Source organism: Haliotis rufescens, unplaced genomic scaffold (assembly GCF_023055435.1).
Source record: "Haliotis rufescens isolate VD_foot unplaced genomic scaffold, xgHalRufe1.0.p SCAF_2, whole genome shotgun sequence".
NCBI lineage: Eukaryota > Metazoa > Mollusca > Gastropoda > Lepetellida > Haliotidae > Haliotis > Haliotis rufescens.
The window spans coordinates 39,480,385-39,499,649 of record NW_025963890.1 but is presented as its reverse complement, the minus strand read 5'-3'; the positions used below and the strand labels follow the sequence as shown (position 1 = coordinate 39,499,649).

At 40.2% G+C, this 19,265-nt stretch overlaps 1 protein-coding gene across 1 annotated transcript; it reads left to right on the top strand.

The window, feature by feature from the left end:
• The first annotated feature begins 5,586 nt into the window (after positions 1-5,586).
• LOC124114796 lies at positions 5,587-19,047 on the top strand. The gene is made up of 8 exons (XM_046475554.1): positions 5,587-5,694; positions 8,241-8,360; positions 10,643-10,912; positions 12,100-12,229; positions 16,286-16,491; positions 16,997-17,139; positions 18,008-18,164; positions 18,926-19,047. The coding sequence occupies exons 2-8, from the start codon at positions 8,258-8,260 to the stop codon at positions 19,045-19,047; spliced, it is 1,131 nt and encodes a 376-aa protein (XP_046331510.1). The 5' UTR covers positions 5,587-5,694; positions 8,241-8,257.
• Positions 19,048-19,265: the final 218 nt, after the last annotated feature.

The following is a 19,265-nucleotide window of genomic DNA, read 5'->3' as shown; positions in this document are numbered from 1 at the left end:
AGCAGAACCTACACTACTGGTGGAGGGAGCGCAACATCCACCCCATCCTTCCGCGATAGGCACAGTTTCATTTCTGCGTCACCATCAGGCAAGCAGAGCTTGGTGTAGACGGCATCTGAGGTTTATAAGGCAAGACTGGGACAGGATCCTGTTCACAGATGAGTCCAGGATTCATCTGGATCGTTCTGAAGGTCGTGCAACAAGAGTCTACTGGCATCCGGGAGAACGTTTTCGCGACACCTGCGTTACTGACGTCGTCAGTGTGATGGTATGGGTTTGTATCTTGGGAGAACACAACTCACCATTGTTAATGGCATTTTGAATGAAGTACGCTACTGGTACTGTTCTACCCTCCGTGCAACCGCAGGAAGTAACATCACTTGCAGCAGGATAATGCCAACCTACAAGTCGAATGTGTTGTAACTGACATTTTGAGGATAACATTGCTGTACTGCCATGGCCGGTTTTTTCTCCAGAACTCTTCCCCAATAGTTTATTTCAATTTTAGGGCAAAGGCAAAAGAACAATATAGATACACGTATTATATGCAAAGTGGTTGTACAATAACAAGAGGTACAGAGCACAGTTAAATTACAAATTAGAATTATAATAATGAGAACGTAAAGATGGGGCATCTTGAAATACATTTAGCACATGACATGGTTTCAATGTTAGAAGTTTGGAGTAAAGATTTGAGAGAATATTCATTTTTAAAGTTAATGTTGGGACGATATGTGTCCTAAAATATCATAGGCTGGGCATACTTACAAAAAATCTAACTCATCTTCTATGATCATTTTACAAAAAAGGGACAAAATCTAAGGTTTCTAGCTACACCCTCCCGCCTACCTATATTTTTCATAATTTGTAATAATTATTTCTTAATAATGTTAAATATCATCTTTGGTCTCTTTGGTGTGTATGAAGCAAATATGGTTCAATTGCGAAAGTTGACTTTATAGTGGAATAAAAATCTAAATTTGAATGCTCATTTAACTTGAAATTCTAAAAGAAATAAATCAGTGTTTCCGACACCGTGATTATTCCATACATAATTAAAACCATATGAATAAAGTAATTTCTGAACATTTGCGGCCCATGTAGTTCTGCCTTCCTCGTCCAATCTTCTCAACATGTCATACCATTGTTTTGGATATCTAGTATCCGGCATACATACAAATTTACACCAATATTTATTGCATCTGGTGAATGAATCACAATATATATTACACCGACCACACTCACTTGAAACAGCTGCAGGAGTAGAAGATACTCATGAAGATCTGTAGTAGAATAGGTCTTCAGCAACCCATGCTTGACGTAAAAAGAGGCGACTTACTGGATCGGGTGGTCAGGCTTGCTGACTTGGTTGATGATTTCAATCACTGGAATGTCTGGTCTAGACTCGATTATATACAGACCGTCGTCATATAGCTGGAATATTGCTGAGTGCGGCGTTAAACAACACACAACACAACAAACAACAAAATAGCAGAAAAACCGAGAACATATTTACAATATTTTACATGAAACTGTTCTAGTGCCTCCCATTCATGCCCGCCCAATACCGCGGATGAATGCGACAGTTTTATTTGAGAATCAAACATTTTAAAGAGAACGGTGGGAGCAAAATGTTTTAATTTCGACTGCAACTGTTTTATAGGAAAAAGTGCTCTACTAGCTTTGTGAATAAGTGTTTGCACTGATTTTGACCATGAAAGTCTATTTGAAAATGTGGTACCAAGTTAACTATATTAGGTTGAGGTTTTCAGGGCAATATCTTTATTCGGTAAACTACGTTTATAACGAACACGCCTATACCGAACTGACGATATAACGAATTGATTTTGTGCCCCGTCCATTTCCTGTATATGGCTGTATATGTGCCTATAACGAACTACGATTATAACGAACTAAAAATAAGGTCCCTTTTAGTTCGTTATAACCGTAGTTTATTTTTCAGTATCCTAAACTTTACCACGGTCATGGAACACAAGGATGTCAGTTTTATTGAAGAAACTTTCAAGCATCGCTTTGAACAAAATTTCCATAATATTTGTATTTGTTTTTGCAAACCAATAACACTATCAGAAAACAGACACAAATCATCTTCATATGACAGTAAAAGCCAGTCTGAAAAGCATGCACCAACAAACATACCTCTCCCGCCATGCTGCTGTAATACATCTTCAAGTTGGTTTATAAACCCAAATACTAAATAGAAGCGGACTAAGATACAACCTTCAACATGAACATATCTGAGATGATATGGAACAACGAATACCACAGGACCAGATGATGTTAATTTTCCCCCAGAGATTTCCCATCCGGATGAATGTTCCTTCTGCTCTTTGCTGCTTCAAATGTCAGCCCCTTGGGCGTGTCTCTGCCAAGCGTAGAGGCACTCATCATGTTTGCGCCACATTGCACATATGAGGGGTGCAATGAAGGTTTTCTTAAATGTAAGAACTGTGGTGAAAGCACAGGGGCTTGTAACGCTAAAAATAGCAGCTACCAGATATATGGCCACTCCCAGTGTCAGTGTACTATATATAAGGTCCTTTACACAGTATACTGACACTGGGTGTGAGCATATATCGTGTAGCTTCTATTTTTTGCGTTACAAGCCCGTGTTGGTGAAAGCTCACTCGGCAGCATGTATTAAATACCAGGAATCAGTCCAGATCCAGAAAGTCAGAGCTGAGGGTAAACTGTCTTATTCTCAGGCTGCTCGAAAGACGCTTGGGGATTTAGATATTGCTCATGGTCAGCTAAAGGTTCCTAAAGTTCATAAGCCACTAAATCACTGTCCCCAGTTGTTCTAATTTCTGATGTGGGATCTTCTCCTATCATGGGCTGCCTTCGTGGTCTAATGGTAGAGCGTCCGCCCGGAGAGCGAAAGGTCCGGGGTTCGATCCCAAAAAGACGTTATAAGATGGTACTTGTTGTTGACTGGTTTCCTCGGAGTCAGTATACTGTGTCTGTGTGGGGTATTCATGTTAAACTGTTAATTTTTAGGCCTGAAAAAGAAAAGACGCAAATGTTTGAAGAGTTGTCATTGTGTTTTGGAGACATTCTTCAGTTTCATCTAATGTATCGTCTGCAAATTGAGAAAATAGATCTTCTATCTCATCAATACTTAATCCGTTTATTTGTTTTATTAGTGCATAGTATTACTGCCAAAGTTTCAGCGCATAACAAGAATATATAAGGAGATGAAGGATCACCTTGTCTACATCCTCTTGTTACTTTAAAAAATCTTGAGCAAAACCGTTTACTAAAACACCGGATTTTATATCGTGATAGAAGGTTGTTATCCAGTGCTTAACTGAATGTCCAAAGTTAACAAAAAATCAAAGCTTCTTGAATGATATCCCAATCTCCTGAATCAAACGCCTTTTAAAAGTCTAACAATCCTTGGTTTTCCATGCATTCAGTAAAGTCCATAATATCATAAATTAATGTAGTGCATTCTCCAATGTATCGTTCTGACGTAAAACCTCTTTGATCCTCATTAATTATGTTGGCCTTGTTAATTCTATTTGTTATAGAAGATGCTATCTTATAGGGGTCTTTTTATAGTGAAATTGGACTCAATTTTTTAAGTGCTGGTTGTATTTTTCTTGTTTGGAATGCATGCTATTAGACCCTGCTTTTTACGTATGTAAGTCCATTCTTTGCTTCAAGCTTAACTATAGCCTTATTCAGATAGTTTTTCTTTTTTTCTAAGGATAAATACGTATTTAGTTTTCTTTTCGTCCATTTCTCACCATTCTGAGCGAGATGGCATGATTATTCCTTCTGTTTTTATGTTATTTATTTCTTCCAGTCCGGTGTTTGCCTCTTTAGGTTTCTTCAATATTGTACAATTTCACCTCATCAACAGTAGTGTTTAAAAAAAATGGGTCATCCATATTAAATCTGTCATGGCCTTGTTCATCGACACCTGTTTTATAATGTTCTGTTGTAGGTTTAATTACTTTTTTAGTTCTTTCAACAAAGGTTTTGTCGTTTAGTTGGGAATTAGTAAACCTCGATGCAATTTGTTTTTAACGAAATCCAATGTATAGAGTGATCTGATCTGTAAGCAGGGTCTTTACCAACTTTATCTATGGATATTTCAAGGTCTCTTGACAAGAAGTAATACAATCTGGCTTGTTTTATTGGTTTGGTTTGTCTCGACGTATATCGTCTCTTGTCTAGGTTCATATCTCTCCAAGGGTAAAAAAAAGGATTGTTCACCCATTAATTCTATTTTTCTCTCTGGCATATGAGTTGTTGACGTTTTATTATAGTTATACAGATCAACGCCTGGGTTTTGGATAAAATTCCAATCCTCACAGATGGAACAGTGATGAGGTTCTCTTAACCAGACTTCGTCTTGGGCATTGTGGTCTTGGTGCATATCTTAAAAATATTAATGCAGACATTTCTTCACATTGTAAGTGTGTAACCAGCTTGACAATGAGGATCATTCTTTACTGCACTGCCAAAAATATGTAAATCAAGGTGCGGCAATGGTGGACTTTCTTACAGTTCTCGAGCCGTCGGGTAGCCTAGTGGTTAAAGCGTTCGCTCGTCACGCCGAAAACCTGGGTTCGATTCCTGATATGGGTACAATGTGTGAAGCCCATTTCTGGTGTCCCCCGCCGTGATATTGCTGGAATATTGCTAAAAGCGGCGTAAAACCATACTAACTCACTCACTCACTCTTACAGTTCTCAATTTGACCTCTCATTAGCTGGATTATCATGTTCTGGGAATATCGTTCGCCATGAAGTTCAGGGTGTAATTCTTGCTTACATTTAAGCGTGTGACAGTATTGTTACTTTATTAAATTTCTAGGAACTTTGCAAACCTTTAATATTGGCAAGATATAAATGGACCTTGTTTCCCGAACACCTATAAAACTTTCAATGATCAATCAATCAATCAACCAACGTTTAGTCATCTAGGGAAAAACGCCATGTTATTTCCGCTCAATTCAGAAGCAGATGTAAATCCCTTTCGATCCAATTTGTTGAATTAAATATGATGAAACAGGCACGTCATTACATGTAACCGACCCGTGAAGATCCGGGTTAGAAAAGGTCTTCAGCAACCCATGCTTGTAAGAGGCGACTTAAGGGATCGGGTGGTCAGATCTCCCTCACATGGTTGATGCATGTCATCGTATCTCAGTTGCGTAGATGGATACTCATGATGGCAATCAGTGGATTGTCTGGTCCAGATTCGATCATTTAAAGACCGCCGTCATATAGCTGGAATAGCTTAGGGCGGCGTTAAACAACGAACAATTAGAAATGATGCATGTAGCCTTATGTGGGAAAAACACATTTTATAATTACAGGATAGAAATTGTTTGACAGCAGATTGACTGATTTGTCCACACAGACCCGGCCTTTCCAACAGTAGGCGGAAGAAAGCCAACATCCCTCACCGTTACAACAGTCCGTCATCAGCTTTGTTTGTTTTGTTTGTTTGTTTTTCTAACGCCGCACTCATCAATATCCCACCGATATGACGGCGGTCTGTAAATAATCGAGTCTGGACCAGACGATCCAGTGATTGACAGCATGAGCATCGATCCACGCAATTGGGATCGATGACATGCATCAACCAAGTCAGCGAGCCTGACCACCCGATGCCGTCATCATCCCTGGGGGGTACGACAAAATACAGTGAAGAAAAAAGGTAAGTTGAAAATAAATACCACGACAGTTACTTTATCCCGAGACTCAGTTTGTGAAATGCCTACTTCCATGATTGATACTCAATCATTTCAGCTGAACATACTAACACAGGGAACTGTTATGTTGTTTTTAACGGAGATAAAGAGAAAACTTGGGTATAAGCCTTGCTCGTACACTTTCCGTGTTTTAAAACAATAGCAAGTGTAAATATGGTTTGAAGTGTAAATGTCCGGCGCTCGTGCCGGAAGAGGGGACAGATGGTCGGGCTCTGTGATTTGTCTGATGACGAGTGATCTTGGTCCAGACGCGATTATACACAGGTTGTCGTGATATATATGGAATATTGTTGATTTTGACTCACTCACTTAAGCTCTCACTCACTCATTCAATACCTCTCACTCACTTACTTAAGCGATTATACACAGGTTGTCGTGATATATATGGAATATTGTTGATTTTGACTCTCACTTACTCATTCAATGTCTCACTCACTTAAGCTCTCACTCACTCATTCAATACCTCTCACTCACTCACTTAAGCGATTATACACAGGTTGTCGTGATATATATGGAATATTGTTGATTTTGACTCACTCACTTAAGCTCTCACTCACTCATTCAATACCTCTCACTCACTCAGCCTCACTCACTTAAGCGATTATACACAGGTTGTCGTGATATATATGGAATATTGTTGATTTTGACTCTCTCACTCTCTCATTCAATGTCTCACTCACTCACTTAAGCGCTCACTCTCTCATTCAATACCTGTCTCACTCACTCAGCCTCACTCATTTAAGCCCTCACTCACTCACTCATTCAATGTCTCACTCACTTAAGCTCTTAATCTCTCACTCACTCATTCAATACCTGTCTCACTCACTCAGCCTCACTCACTTAAGCCCTCACTCACTCATTCAATGTCTCACTCACTTAAGCTCTTAATCTCTCACTCACTCATTCAATACCTGTCTCACTCACTCAGCCTCACTCACTTAAGCTCTCACTGATTCACCGACTCATTCTCTCACTCTCAATCAATATGTCTCTCTCACTCACTTAAGCTCTCACTCACTCATTCAATTTGTCTCACTCACTCAGTCTCACTCACCTAAGCTCTCACTCACTCACTCAGTCAATGTCTCACTCACTCATTTAAGCTCTCACTCACTCATTCAATATCTCACTCAATACTCAGTACTCAGTCACTCGCTCATATAGTTTCTCCCTCACTCGCACATGTAATATATCTTTCAATCCTTCACTGAGTCACTCGCTCATTACAAACGCGCATGCAAACTTACATCGCGATCCGTCGCCTGCGTCTACGTCCTCGTACAGATGTATATCCGATGTATGTTTGTGTTTCCTCTAGATGTGTAAAGGCAAACATCCTTGTCTTCCTTCAACACACCATCTACACTATTTCGACAAATACATCGTTCAAAGCGGAACCACAATAAACGGATGTTGCTGGGAAAGTGATAAGTGCACGTCACAATCAGACTGGAACTCATACCACAAGCAGTTTAACACACATAACAAAAACAGGTTGATGAACATGAAACCATCAATTTGGCAAACGTGGCACAATCATTTTCGTCACAAACACACAAACAGTTTAGTATAAATGACTCAACCAGTTAAGTACACATAACAAAAGTTTGATATATATGACACCATCCGTTTGACGGACATGACACAATCCGTTTGACACACATGACACAATCAGTTTGACGCACATATCACAATACGTTTGACGCACATGACACAATCCGTGTGACGCAAATGACAATCCGTTTGACGCACATAACACAATCAGTTTGACGCACATGACACAATCCGTTTGACACATGACACAATCCGTTTGACGCACACAACACAATCAGTTTGACGCAAATGACACAATCTGTTTGATGCACATGACACAATCCGTGTGACGCGAATGACAATCCGTTTGACGCACGACACAATCCGTTTGACGCACATTAAGCACGACATGATTCGCTGTCCCTTGGGCACGCCAGAAACCTATGATTGAGGGTTCGAATCCCGGTTCATGCCGATTGTTTCTAGGTTTGTCAGCACCATATCCGTGCTCGTGGGTTTCAAAGAAATGCTAAAACGCCTGAAACCTGCATCACTTGGGCTTACCTCCCACATTAAGCTGACACGCCGTGATATAACTGGAATACTGTTAAAAGCGGCGTTAAACCCTACTCACTCACTCACTGACTCAAATATCCGGCTCCTCATTAAATGGCCATGGAAGTCATAAAGACAGTATCTTTCTCATTTCTGGGTGGATTTTATAGCCTATTTTATAGCCTTCCCACTGATCTGTTCTACGAGTTCAAAATGTGTTTATGCTTCAATAATTAATTGTACGTGATTATTTGTATTTGTAGATGTTGATATAATTATGTGACCAGCGAGGGGAATGTCAGTGTCAGAGTCCCCCTTCGGTAAGTGTTACTTTGTTTGCTTTTGTAACTTAAAACCATCACCGATGATGCTTTTTCTTACCCGTTTTCTTTCCGTGGGCTAGTGTACCTGACCATCATCATGACAAGACCCACGAGAAGGCAGGGGATACTCCGGACCGCCGTACTTGTGGCGACGCTCAACTACAGCATTGCGTTCCTCTTTCGAGGAGGTGACAACACCGGTATGCATGTGATGCATGTTTGTGAACCTTTAGGGACTTAGTATTGTTCATCGTATTGTTCTCAATGTCTCTTTAAAAAGTGGAAAGCCGGTAAATTATGTTCCTAGTATCCATGCCAAGTTCACTTTCTTTCTCCACTTTCTAACTAAACTGAAGAGTGTCACATCACCAAAGGTTTATAGACATCCTTTTAATATGCATCTGTTTCGTTTTCGAATGTTTAATGATTCCATGTTATGAATCGAACCTGCAACGTCACATAATGATATCATGTTTAGTATTGTAACTCACTGTTTTTTCCACTGAGCCACTGTGGTAGGTGCATCTTCCCGAGGCAAGGGAGATAACTGACCGTAAAAGTCTTGTTTCCACCCTTGCCGAACTTGGCTGCAATCATGGAGTCATATTTTGGATGGTCTAACGAGTCTATGCATAGTTCAATCAAAATCGCATCACGAAGTCGACATCCGGTTCGTAAACAAAATCTAGGAGTCGTGTTTTAACATAACGTCACCAGTGAGTTGTGCTTGGTTTTACCAGCTGGCCGATTATTTTATATAGTAAATTACAGGAACATTCAATTTGTAAGATCAATTGCACACAGCTAGTGACACATGTAAACTACTTATCGTGACGAGTTCACAAGGACTAACGTTTGGTGACATTGTACAATGTCTCCGCCTGACTTTCACTACCGTAACTCAGTGTGAAATCTGGGTCAATCAAGTGACGTCACATCAAACATTACAAACGTTTTGTTTGTTTGTTGTTTAACCCCACACTCAGCAATATTCCAGTTATATGTCGGCAGCTGTCTATCTATCAATAATCGAGTCTGGACCAGGCATCATGAGAATCTATCTATGCGATTGGGATACGATGACATGCATTAACCAAGTCAGCCAGCCTCACCACCCAATCCCGTTACTCGCCAAGCTCTTACGCCGAGCAAAGCACAGATCGGCAGCCGACCTGTATACATTTTAAACAAGATGATGACTGGCCAGTTAGATACCTACAATGTATAAGTTCTTTGTACATAGTCCTTTGGCAGTAGGTAATCCCATACAGCCAACTCTAGCCCTCTATTGGATACACAGGAACCTCTCATAGCTGCTAGTCTTTTGTATTTGGTGTCAGTGCTCCTGAGGTCACGTTGTATGAAGCAGGTACTGAGTGAATATCTGATGGGTGGCTACCCCTACACAGTGAACACACATGCACCAACTTAATCTGTAAGGTGGCACGACATAGCACAGTAATACCTTCTGTCAATCTTGGCCATCCAAAGTGAAAGGACCTGACGGATCCGGACCTTGCATCTTTTGGTTTATTTGTGCTGTTACTCCGCCAAAGTGTTTGTTGCTTCCTAATGTTAACTTTCCATGGCGATACGAACGTCATAATTTCGATAACCATCCAGGTTATACATCCAAATATAGACAACAACTTGTCGTGCTTAACCTTGCAAACTTTGGTCATCCCTTCTCTTACTCGTCCCGGGATGGAATTCTCGCCTGGTCACGTTACCGAGACCGCATTGCCTGAAGGTCACCTTGAACCTTCGGGACCTCTGCTTTGATAGATTCGTTCCACCATCTTGGTTCGCAATTCTCTTTCCAACGCCACACATTCATCAAACAACAAACAACAAACCTCAGGTCTTTCCGGCCAACACTAGCTGGAGACGTAATCACGCTGTCTCGTTACGGGCCGCGTGTGTTGCCTTGAGTTTCCCGTTTGTGGGGTTTCAATGGCTTTTAGCATTCTTCTCCCTGCTATTCGCGCTTCTCTAGTTCCCCTGTCTCTTTGGCAAATTACCTAACTGACGAGTATTTTGCTTTACTGTATGGGCAATACTGCCGAGCTAGCTCTCAGTCTCACTCAAGTACGTTCTAGGAAGGGACGTAACTCATTGCACACACGGGAGATAACTCCGAACTCTTAAGCTGCAATTCGTACCACTAAATAAATTTGATTCAACGTCAAATGACATACTTCACTGGAGACGGTTCTTTGTGTTCATCTATCATGAGGCCGGAAAAACAAAAACGATTGAAATGTGTAGTTTAAATTAGTAACTAGTGTTTCATTGTTTAAATATTCAAGAAGCCTTTCTGGTTATACTTTAATTTATACTATTTCATCAGCTAAATATAAAAGTTGAGATTTAACGTCGCATGGGCCATATTTTGCTCATATAATGATACCCTATGTCAATCTCAACTTTATTTCGATTGTAGACAATATGAAACACTCTCCGCATACATGTCTTTCAACAGTGCGTCCTGTTAATCCATATGGATTCATAAATGAGACCTTGACCTTGACTTGCACCGTGACGACCGCGCCTGGCAACATATCCGGAGAACTATACTTCAAGAAGACATACAAGAATGAGGTCAAGGTTCTTCCTATGCAGTACATCACCCCAACAAGTGACCGATCCATACGACTGGACTACCCAATCACGTCCGAACTTGACCAAGGCCAGTACACGTGCATTAGGAAAACTAAAGGCTTCATAGCCGAACAGCGTGTGCATGTTGAATGTGAGTACCCTCTTCCTTTACAAGTTTAATTCAAAGGGGTGGTTGGCTAGCCTTGTGGCTGAACTACTACACTTTGCGTCCGTTTGTTATCTTGTAGACCTGAGTTCGATACTCTACACGGGAGTAATCCTATGTCCCCCAGCGTAGCTATCTGTATATATGGATTTGAATATGTTCTTACTTTGTTATTAACGCCACACTCAGCAATACTCCAGTTATCTATCTGCGAATAATCGAGCCTTGGCCAGATTATGCAGCACTTGGCATCATTAGAATCTATGCAAATAAGACACGATGACATGCATCAACCAAGTCAGGGAGCCTGACCACCCGATCCCGTTAGTCGCCTCTTACGGCAAGCATAGTACTGACCGGTAGCTGACCTGTGTATTTTCTTTTAACAAGACGATGACTGGCCAGTCAGATACTTAATTTGCTTACGAATAATGCTAATATTGTGTACAGTAGACGCAACCATAACTGATTGAGTTACGGTAAGTGAGCGTTTGTCTTACAAGCATGGATTGCTGAAGGCCAGTTCCTACCCAGATCTTCACGGGGGGGATGTGGATATGCGGCAGCGGGAAGACTAGCAGAGTAGGTTGCCTGGTGGGGATTCCGGGTAGACTAGGTCCCTAGTAACCTATATTTGCCGTAAGAGACAATTTGATATTCTAGGGCTTGGATTTTGTATCGAGATTTCAGCTTCACCTATAAAACGAGATATGTTTTTTTAAAGACCTATTATCCTATTTGGTGGGCAATTTCTTTTCTTTTTCAAAGGACAGATGCACAAATAATTTTTTTTCACGAATCTTCAGGGTCAATTTTAATTTCGATAAATTCCCAGCCTCTCCCCAACCACACTGTATACACGTTGTTGGTTTATTCATCGTACAGTGTAATTCATGGTACTGGTTAATATTTCAATAATATCCCTCGTCGCTCTAGAATCCGCTGATCATCTGGTCAAATAATAATACGATCACGATTTTTGATTTCACAGCATCAGTCCGTGCTAGTGGGTTTCGGCCAAGTGGTAACATCTAAGACCTGTATTACATAAGGCTTTCCCTACACATAAACGTGGCCCACCGCCTATCAGGATATAAATGAGCTAATATTCAAAGCAACGTTTAACTCAACTCACTCACCCATTCAACCATTCACCCAATAATGATTCCCAGATCGGCCCAAGAAGGTGGAGAAGATCGACTGCCGTGTGTTTGACTGGAGGAACATGACCTGCACGTGGGACCTGGGAGTGGACTTTATACATAAGGACATGGTGAAATCCGAACTGTATTGGGAAATCAAGTAAGATGTACATGTATGACATTCACAATGGCAAATCGTTAAAATAAAACATTTATTTTCTGACGTGTAAAGCATCATGACCACACTAATTTACAGCATGACATGGTAATTATTGCTCAACAACACTGGTTTACAAGATGACATGGTAACCATTGCTCGACAACACCGATTGACTCCATGTCATGGTAATTATTGCTCGACAATACTGATTTACAGCATGACATGGATAATCATTGCTTTGCCACTGATTTACAGCATGGCATGGTATTTATGCTTGACAACTGATTTACGGCATGACATGGTTAATATTGTTCTGTTTTGTTCGTACGAATTAAGCATTTGTGGAAGCTTTTAGTCTGCCATCCTTCTGTCTTCAAGCCATCCATCACTCGTGTATCCTCTCCCATCAACGCCCCAGCACCTCATGCTTGTCTCCCGTAGGGAATTCCGGGTGAGAATGGATGACATCACCTCATGCTTTTCTTCCTGTAGGGAATTATCCTTACTTTTGGACATGTGTAAATAATAGGCCTTTCATATAGCTTTATTCTTCCCCGCCCTTAAGGCGGGGAAGTATACGGGAGAGGTTAATTTTGGAGCATGTAAGTCGACATGTTGGTTTCTTAGAAATTTCAAGCCACACAGTAACCGAAACGAAACATACAAATCATGTGAAATGTGCGTGAAATGTTGATGTTTATCTTTTCCAGCAATAAGAGATACTTCAAAATCGTCTTGCTATTCTGAGACTTAGTCACTTTTCGTAATGCTGATAACCCATGAAATCTGTTCATTTTGTTTTTAAAAGAGCTAAAAATGATCCCATTTCGCTAAAGTTAACCGGTCTATATTTTGTAAGAATAAACTATTGCGCATTGAGCGATTATCTCCATTAGCTATAGGCGTAGTATAGAAGTGATAAATTCACGCACTGACCTTGCATTGCTTTCCATCGTATCTTATTCAAGCTGTATCACTGAGAGTGAGTGATTATCTCCCTTCCCCGAACAGTTCAATTGCGCACTACCTTTGCAATGTATCGTATGTTATTCAGGCAGCCATCGAGAAACGTTCCAGGAAGGAATTTAGGCCAAGCCTGTCACGCGCACTCAATTTTCACACTGCTATTGCAACATATTGTTCAACACGATTAAATAACAGGCTTCTATAAAGTATGACTTTCTTCAATAAACAACACATGTAAAACAACGGGTTTGATATGAGAATTTTTTTATTAGTTGTCTTCATAATCACATATGTGGCGCTTGCTGTGCATAGTTGAGCACAGCATTGTTTTAAATACTTCACTGTATGTAATGTATGGTACATACCGTTTCATGCGGCGGTTTACGTTTCTGCATGGTTTATTGCTTTGACAAAAAAATTAACTTCCAGCAGAGATCATACACCCGTATATGTTCTTTGCTTCTGGATACATAGGAAATCAACAGGTTGGTCTGTAGTTTGCAATTATTTTCCAAAAAGATAATACGGTTGAATGATATCTTCACGATGTTTGGGTTGAACATAGTAACATTCTTCTAAACAAATTTCCAATCTAAGCCGGAAGCAATCACAACACAAACCCAGTTAACCAAACGGAACCATACACAAGAGTGAGTGAGGTAGTTGGGTTTAACGCCGTCTTGAATAGTATTCCGTGTCAGCTTGAAGTGGGATGAAAGTCTGAAGTGATGCAGGTCTTAGACGTTCACCACTTTGGTGAAACCAACGAGCAAGGGTTTTGTGCTGAAAACAAAATCGGGGCGAACCGAGATTCAAACACACTGTCATAGGTTTCTGGCGTGCCCAAGGGACACAACTCTGCATAGCGAATTGCAGCGCCTTCGGCGACTGGGCCAACCATGCCCCCGTAAACAACTGTAAGAAACTATTATACAACAAAGATGTTTTAGATGAGATATGTATTGCAGAACATTCCATGAAGAAACAGTGGCAATATTGCACAATCACAAACTACAAAATACATGCACAATAAACGACAATTAAAAAACACAGGAACATTCAACATTCAAAAGAGGTAGAATTTAATTTCTAAAACAAGTGTTTTATAATGATATGGAATTAATATGAGAATTGAGCAAAACTATGGTAATGTAGTACATACATGTACAAGGAATTTGTTTGTAATTGTTGATATGTTAACAGATCTTGGAAGTTGTGTCTGGATAACTGTTGGTAAACTTATTAAGAATCTGCTCCTTTTAACAGAGTGTACCAAATTCTTTATAATGATTGGGGATTATTTGTGATTCTCTTTCTTGGTTGTATTATGTAACACAGTGCGTAATGTTGTTCATCTTCTGAGACATCACATGTTTCACAGAGAAGTTGTTCAAATGGGGCTGGTGTTTTTGTATATCTACAATTTTATTTTCTCAATATTTATAGATAACGTGACCAAACTGTATGTTCCTAACTTGCTGCTAGATAAATGGGAATCCATTAATGATTGCGTGATTTTTTACATTTGAACTGAAGTATATTTAGAGTGTATTCATTACATTTTTTGTGTTTACTATTTTAAAAGTTTGCTTTATTTAAACCAACCAACATTTTGACCAGAAATATTGATATTTGCTGCAAAAGCATGCTTTAGAGAGGCATTTGTTGTGTTATCTATGTAGGATTTTTTTTATTGGTACTAATAGTGGGTATACATCAAGTTTTGCCTGACAGGACCAGTTTTCTTGCCTGGGTTATCTTTGTGCGGACCAATTAAAGACACTGTTTCTTTTATTGTGCTTTCCAAAGATAAGTACATTAATAACAACCAATTTGTACTTAACACAAATTCTCTCCTCCCATAGCTTACACTTCCTTCCTCTGCACATAACATTATATGGCGGGGAGCTATTGATGCTCTGCAGCAATCTCTACTTGTCATATTTGGTATAATAGTACTTATCTTTCATTGGATCATTTTTTGATACTTGGTTACAAACTTATCCTAAAGTTTGGACATTTGTAAACGTTAGGCCCTTAGTTGTTCACACAGCTTTCTTATGTTTGATAATATGGTATGGTACCATAATGTTTCTAGTATGGCCGCCAAATCCAAGATGGACGCCAAGAATACACAAAATTTGCAATATTCATTTAATCAACATTAAACATCTATTTATTGAAATGACAATGTCAAACTTCACATATTACCCTGTTCCATCGATGTGATCAAATACCAATACCGACCTTAACTACATTTATGCAAAATCAGCGATAAGTTCCTTAAATTCCCTCATTTTCATAATTATTTCGAATAGAGAAATGTCATATATATATATGAATATACTTGTGAACAAATTTATCACATAATTATACAATAGTTGAGTTATATTTATGAATATTTGGTAAAAGTAGGTTTTTAAAGATGGCCGCCAAATCCTATATGTCCGACATGGATTGAAACATTATAAACATCTCAACAAAATATAGATGCACAAAGGGAGCAAAAAATAATATTTCATAGATGATATGAATATAAGCGAGAAAACCCTTTCCATATTCATAAGAAATCTCCGCTAAAAGCAGAGTCGGCAATTTAAATAATTGTCAAACCAGAAATTGATGAATCTTCAAAGTTTGAAATGGCCGTCAAATACAATACAGAAATGAGACCTAATTTGGAACACTGCACCTTAAAATACAAAATAGATATAAATAGAGTGTCAGTTGCACAAAGTAACATTATCCAAAGCCCTTGTCACATTCAACACATCTGCCATAGTTCACAGTATTTTCATGACGAAGTTTATCCGATCCTACTTGTTTTATTAATAAACGGGTTTAAAACTCTTATTGTACCAAGTTTCATGCTTTTAACTCAAAGTGCTCAATTCGGCACTTTTTTACACATAGCTGCTCAAACTATATTGCTTGTCTGTGGAAACGCCATTTGAAATGTTTGTTATCAGTGTTGAATCAAACCAATGCCTCAATCTGACAACGTCTCCAAATCTTCATTGTGCGTAAAAATTATACATTATTCCATCGAGGCAAAATATGAATTTTACATAAATGTCTCGCTGTTTGCAGGGGTGGAGCCAACAAATGCCCTCACCCTGGGGAGAAAACCTGCACCTGGCGAGAGATTGAAGAAGGGAACAGACTTTATTCCAATTTGAAACCATATCAAACTTACTTCATGCAAGTTAACGTAACTGTCCACACAAAGGAGAGTGAGGAATCACCACTGGCTACTGCGGCATCGGACGTGTTTTCTATCAATCCACTAAATCTGGGTAAGCTAGTTCATAGAAATATGTAAGAGTAATATGTCTTTGAATTAAACTGACGCTTCTCCGACTTTTCTCAACTCATTCAGCTCTCGTCCTGTTAAATGTGTTGGCGGAATGTGCATTTCGTTAATAAAGTTGCATTTGCTGCAATTCAGTTATGTCGTTGAGGGTCAGAATGAGCGATGAATAAAAGCGCAACTGAGGGAATGGGTTTATATGGCTGTCTGTTGAACTCTGGGCAAGTGGTACACATTTTAAATATACAGATATCTGGGCACATGATATGTTTGCGACATCAGGAAACTATAATTTTACCACCAGGTCAGTCGTAATCCGTGTTTACAGTGATCCTCGGCAACAGAAGCGGTGATTATACTGAACAGCAGTTGTAAGGCTCCTTGAATACAGTCGTATCTAAAGGCTTTTGATTACAGTGACCATCAGCTAAATGATCCCAAAAGGATCCTTTTGTATGATATCTGCAATTCAGCTTTGCATCTGCTTACAGTGGAACCAGCTCCTGTGCATTCATTGACTGTAGAGAATATGACCAGCACGTGTTTGTATCTCCTGTGGAACCATGGGCAACAGTCTATGAGGCGCATGATGTACACAGTGCTCGTGCTACGGGAACGGGGTTCTGTCTTAAAGGTAAACCTGCTAAACCTGTAACACACTACTCCACATTCGACAGGGATATCCATTAGCTCCAGTAGGTTCATGATGTACACAGTGCACAGTGAACGGGGTTCTGACTTAAAGGTAAACCTGCTGACTTACCTGTAACACACTACTCCACATTTGACAGGGATATCCATTAGCTCCAGTAGGGTCATGATGTACACAGTGCGCGTCCTGCAGGAACAGGGTTCTGTCTTAAAGGTAAACCTGCTGACCCACCTGTAACACACTACTCCACATTTGACAGGGATATGCATTAGCTCCAGTAGGGTCATGATGTACACAGTGCTCGTCCTACGGGAACAGGGTTCTGTCTTAAAGGTAAACCTGCTGACCCACCTGTAACACACTACTCCACATTTGACAGGGATATGCATTAGCTCCAGTAGGGTCATGATGTACACAGTGCTCGTCCTACGGGAACAGGGTTCTGTCTTAAAGGTAAACCTGCTGACCCACCTGTAACACACTACTCCACATTTGACAGGGATATCCATTAGCTCCAGTAGGGTCATGATGTACACAGTGCTCGTCCTGCAGGAACAGGGTTCTGTCTTAAAGGTAAACCTGCTGACCCACCTGTAACACACTACCCCACATTTGACAGGGATATGCATTAGCTCCAGTAGGGTCATGAAGTACACAGTGCACGTCCTACGGGAACAGGGTTCTGTCTTAAAGGTAAACCTGCTGACTCACTTGCAATATACTACTCAACATTTCATAGGGATACCCATCAGCTGTCGAAAAGAATGTGGTTTTTTGGTCTGTAAAACGTGGGACGTGGACTGTGATATGTTTGAACTCAAGTGTGTTATGTTTCATACTATATTTTCAGTTCAACACCAGTGAAAGGGAGGTAACTGTGTGTGACCTACATCCTGCCAGGAGATACGAGCTGCAAGTGTCGTGTATCCCGTTACCACATGGATCTAATACAATAAGAGGCTTTTACAGTGACTGGACCTCCATAGAAGTGGAAACACTTGAAGACGGTCTGTGTCTTACATTATTTAATATTTAACATACTTGAAAAATCAATATAATATTCATATCTCTGAAACTCTTACTGTGGGTTGGAGTATGAACGTCGAGGACATTCCCAAATTTCACGCATCAGTGACAAAACTTATGTCCGATGCTATTTCCTACTTGTTCCCGTGTTTTTTCCCAGGTGAACAATTGACTCGCCTATGCATGTGTTTGTGATGGGTGCCACCGGTGGGGCGTGATATGCTCAGCTTTTCTCGAACACCTGTTATCATTACTATCGGAATCGTTCAACCGAGATTTCTTATGAATATGGAAAAGGTTTTGTCGCATTTTTTACTCCTCCACGAACCTCCGAACACCCACTCACACAGACACACACATACACACAGTCCAGTTTCCACCCTTGCCGAACTTGCCTTGAAATTCGTGGCTCGATCGTAGCACCACCAGCGGCTTTTACGATTTATATCCCTTCTATGTCCCTCCTATTGACCAATCAGATTCAACCTTCTCGAATCCTGCAGTCGACGGAAAATCTGCATGTTGAAGTCCATATTGTTTACGAACCGGATGTCTAGTTCATTACGCGATTTTGATTGGACTACGCGTAGACTTATTAGTCCAGACAAAATGTAACTCCGGAATTCCAACCTAGTTCGGCAAGGATGGGAAGCTGACTTCTTTAGTCGGTTAACTCCCTTTCCTCGGGAAGATCGCCAAAACACCCACCAACCCTCTCAATCATTCACTCACTCTCTCACAGTACCGAGCGGTGTCCCCGGGGTGAGGCTAGGAAGCTTCGTTTCTGGTGACTGTGAGTCATCACCGTGTTATGCGACGATCTACTGGAAGGCAAGTGTTGCAAAGATTACATCAGTGACGTGAGCAGATATCAAAATTGTAATTATTCTACTAATATCCATGAAGATAATGGAAACAATCCCCTGATCATATCCTCTTAACAAACAGCCCAAGTGAAAAACATAACGACGAGAACCGTAATTCATTGTGACAACCTTTATTGAAATCAACTTAAGTCAATACATCTGGAAGAGTCTAAGAGGAGAAATGTCCACAACCAAGCAGTTGCTGAGTCAGACTAA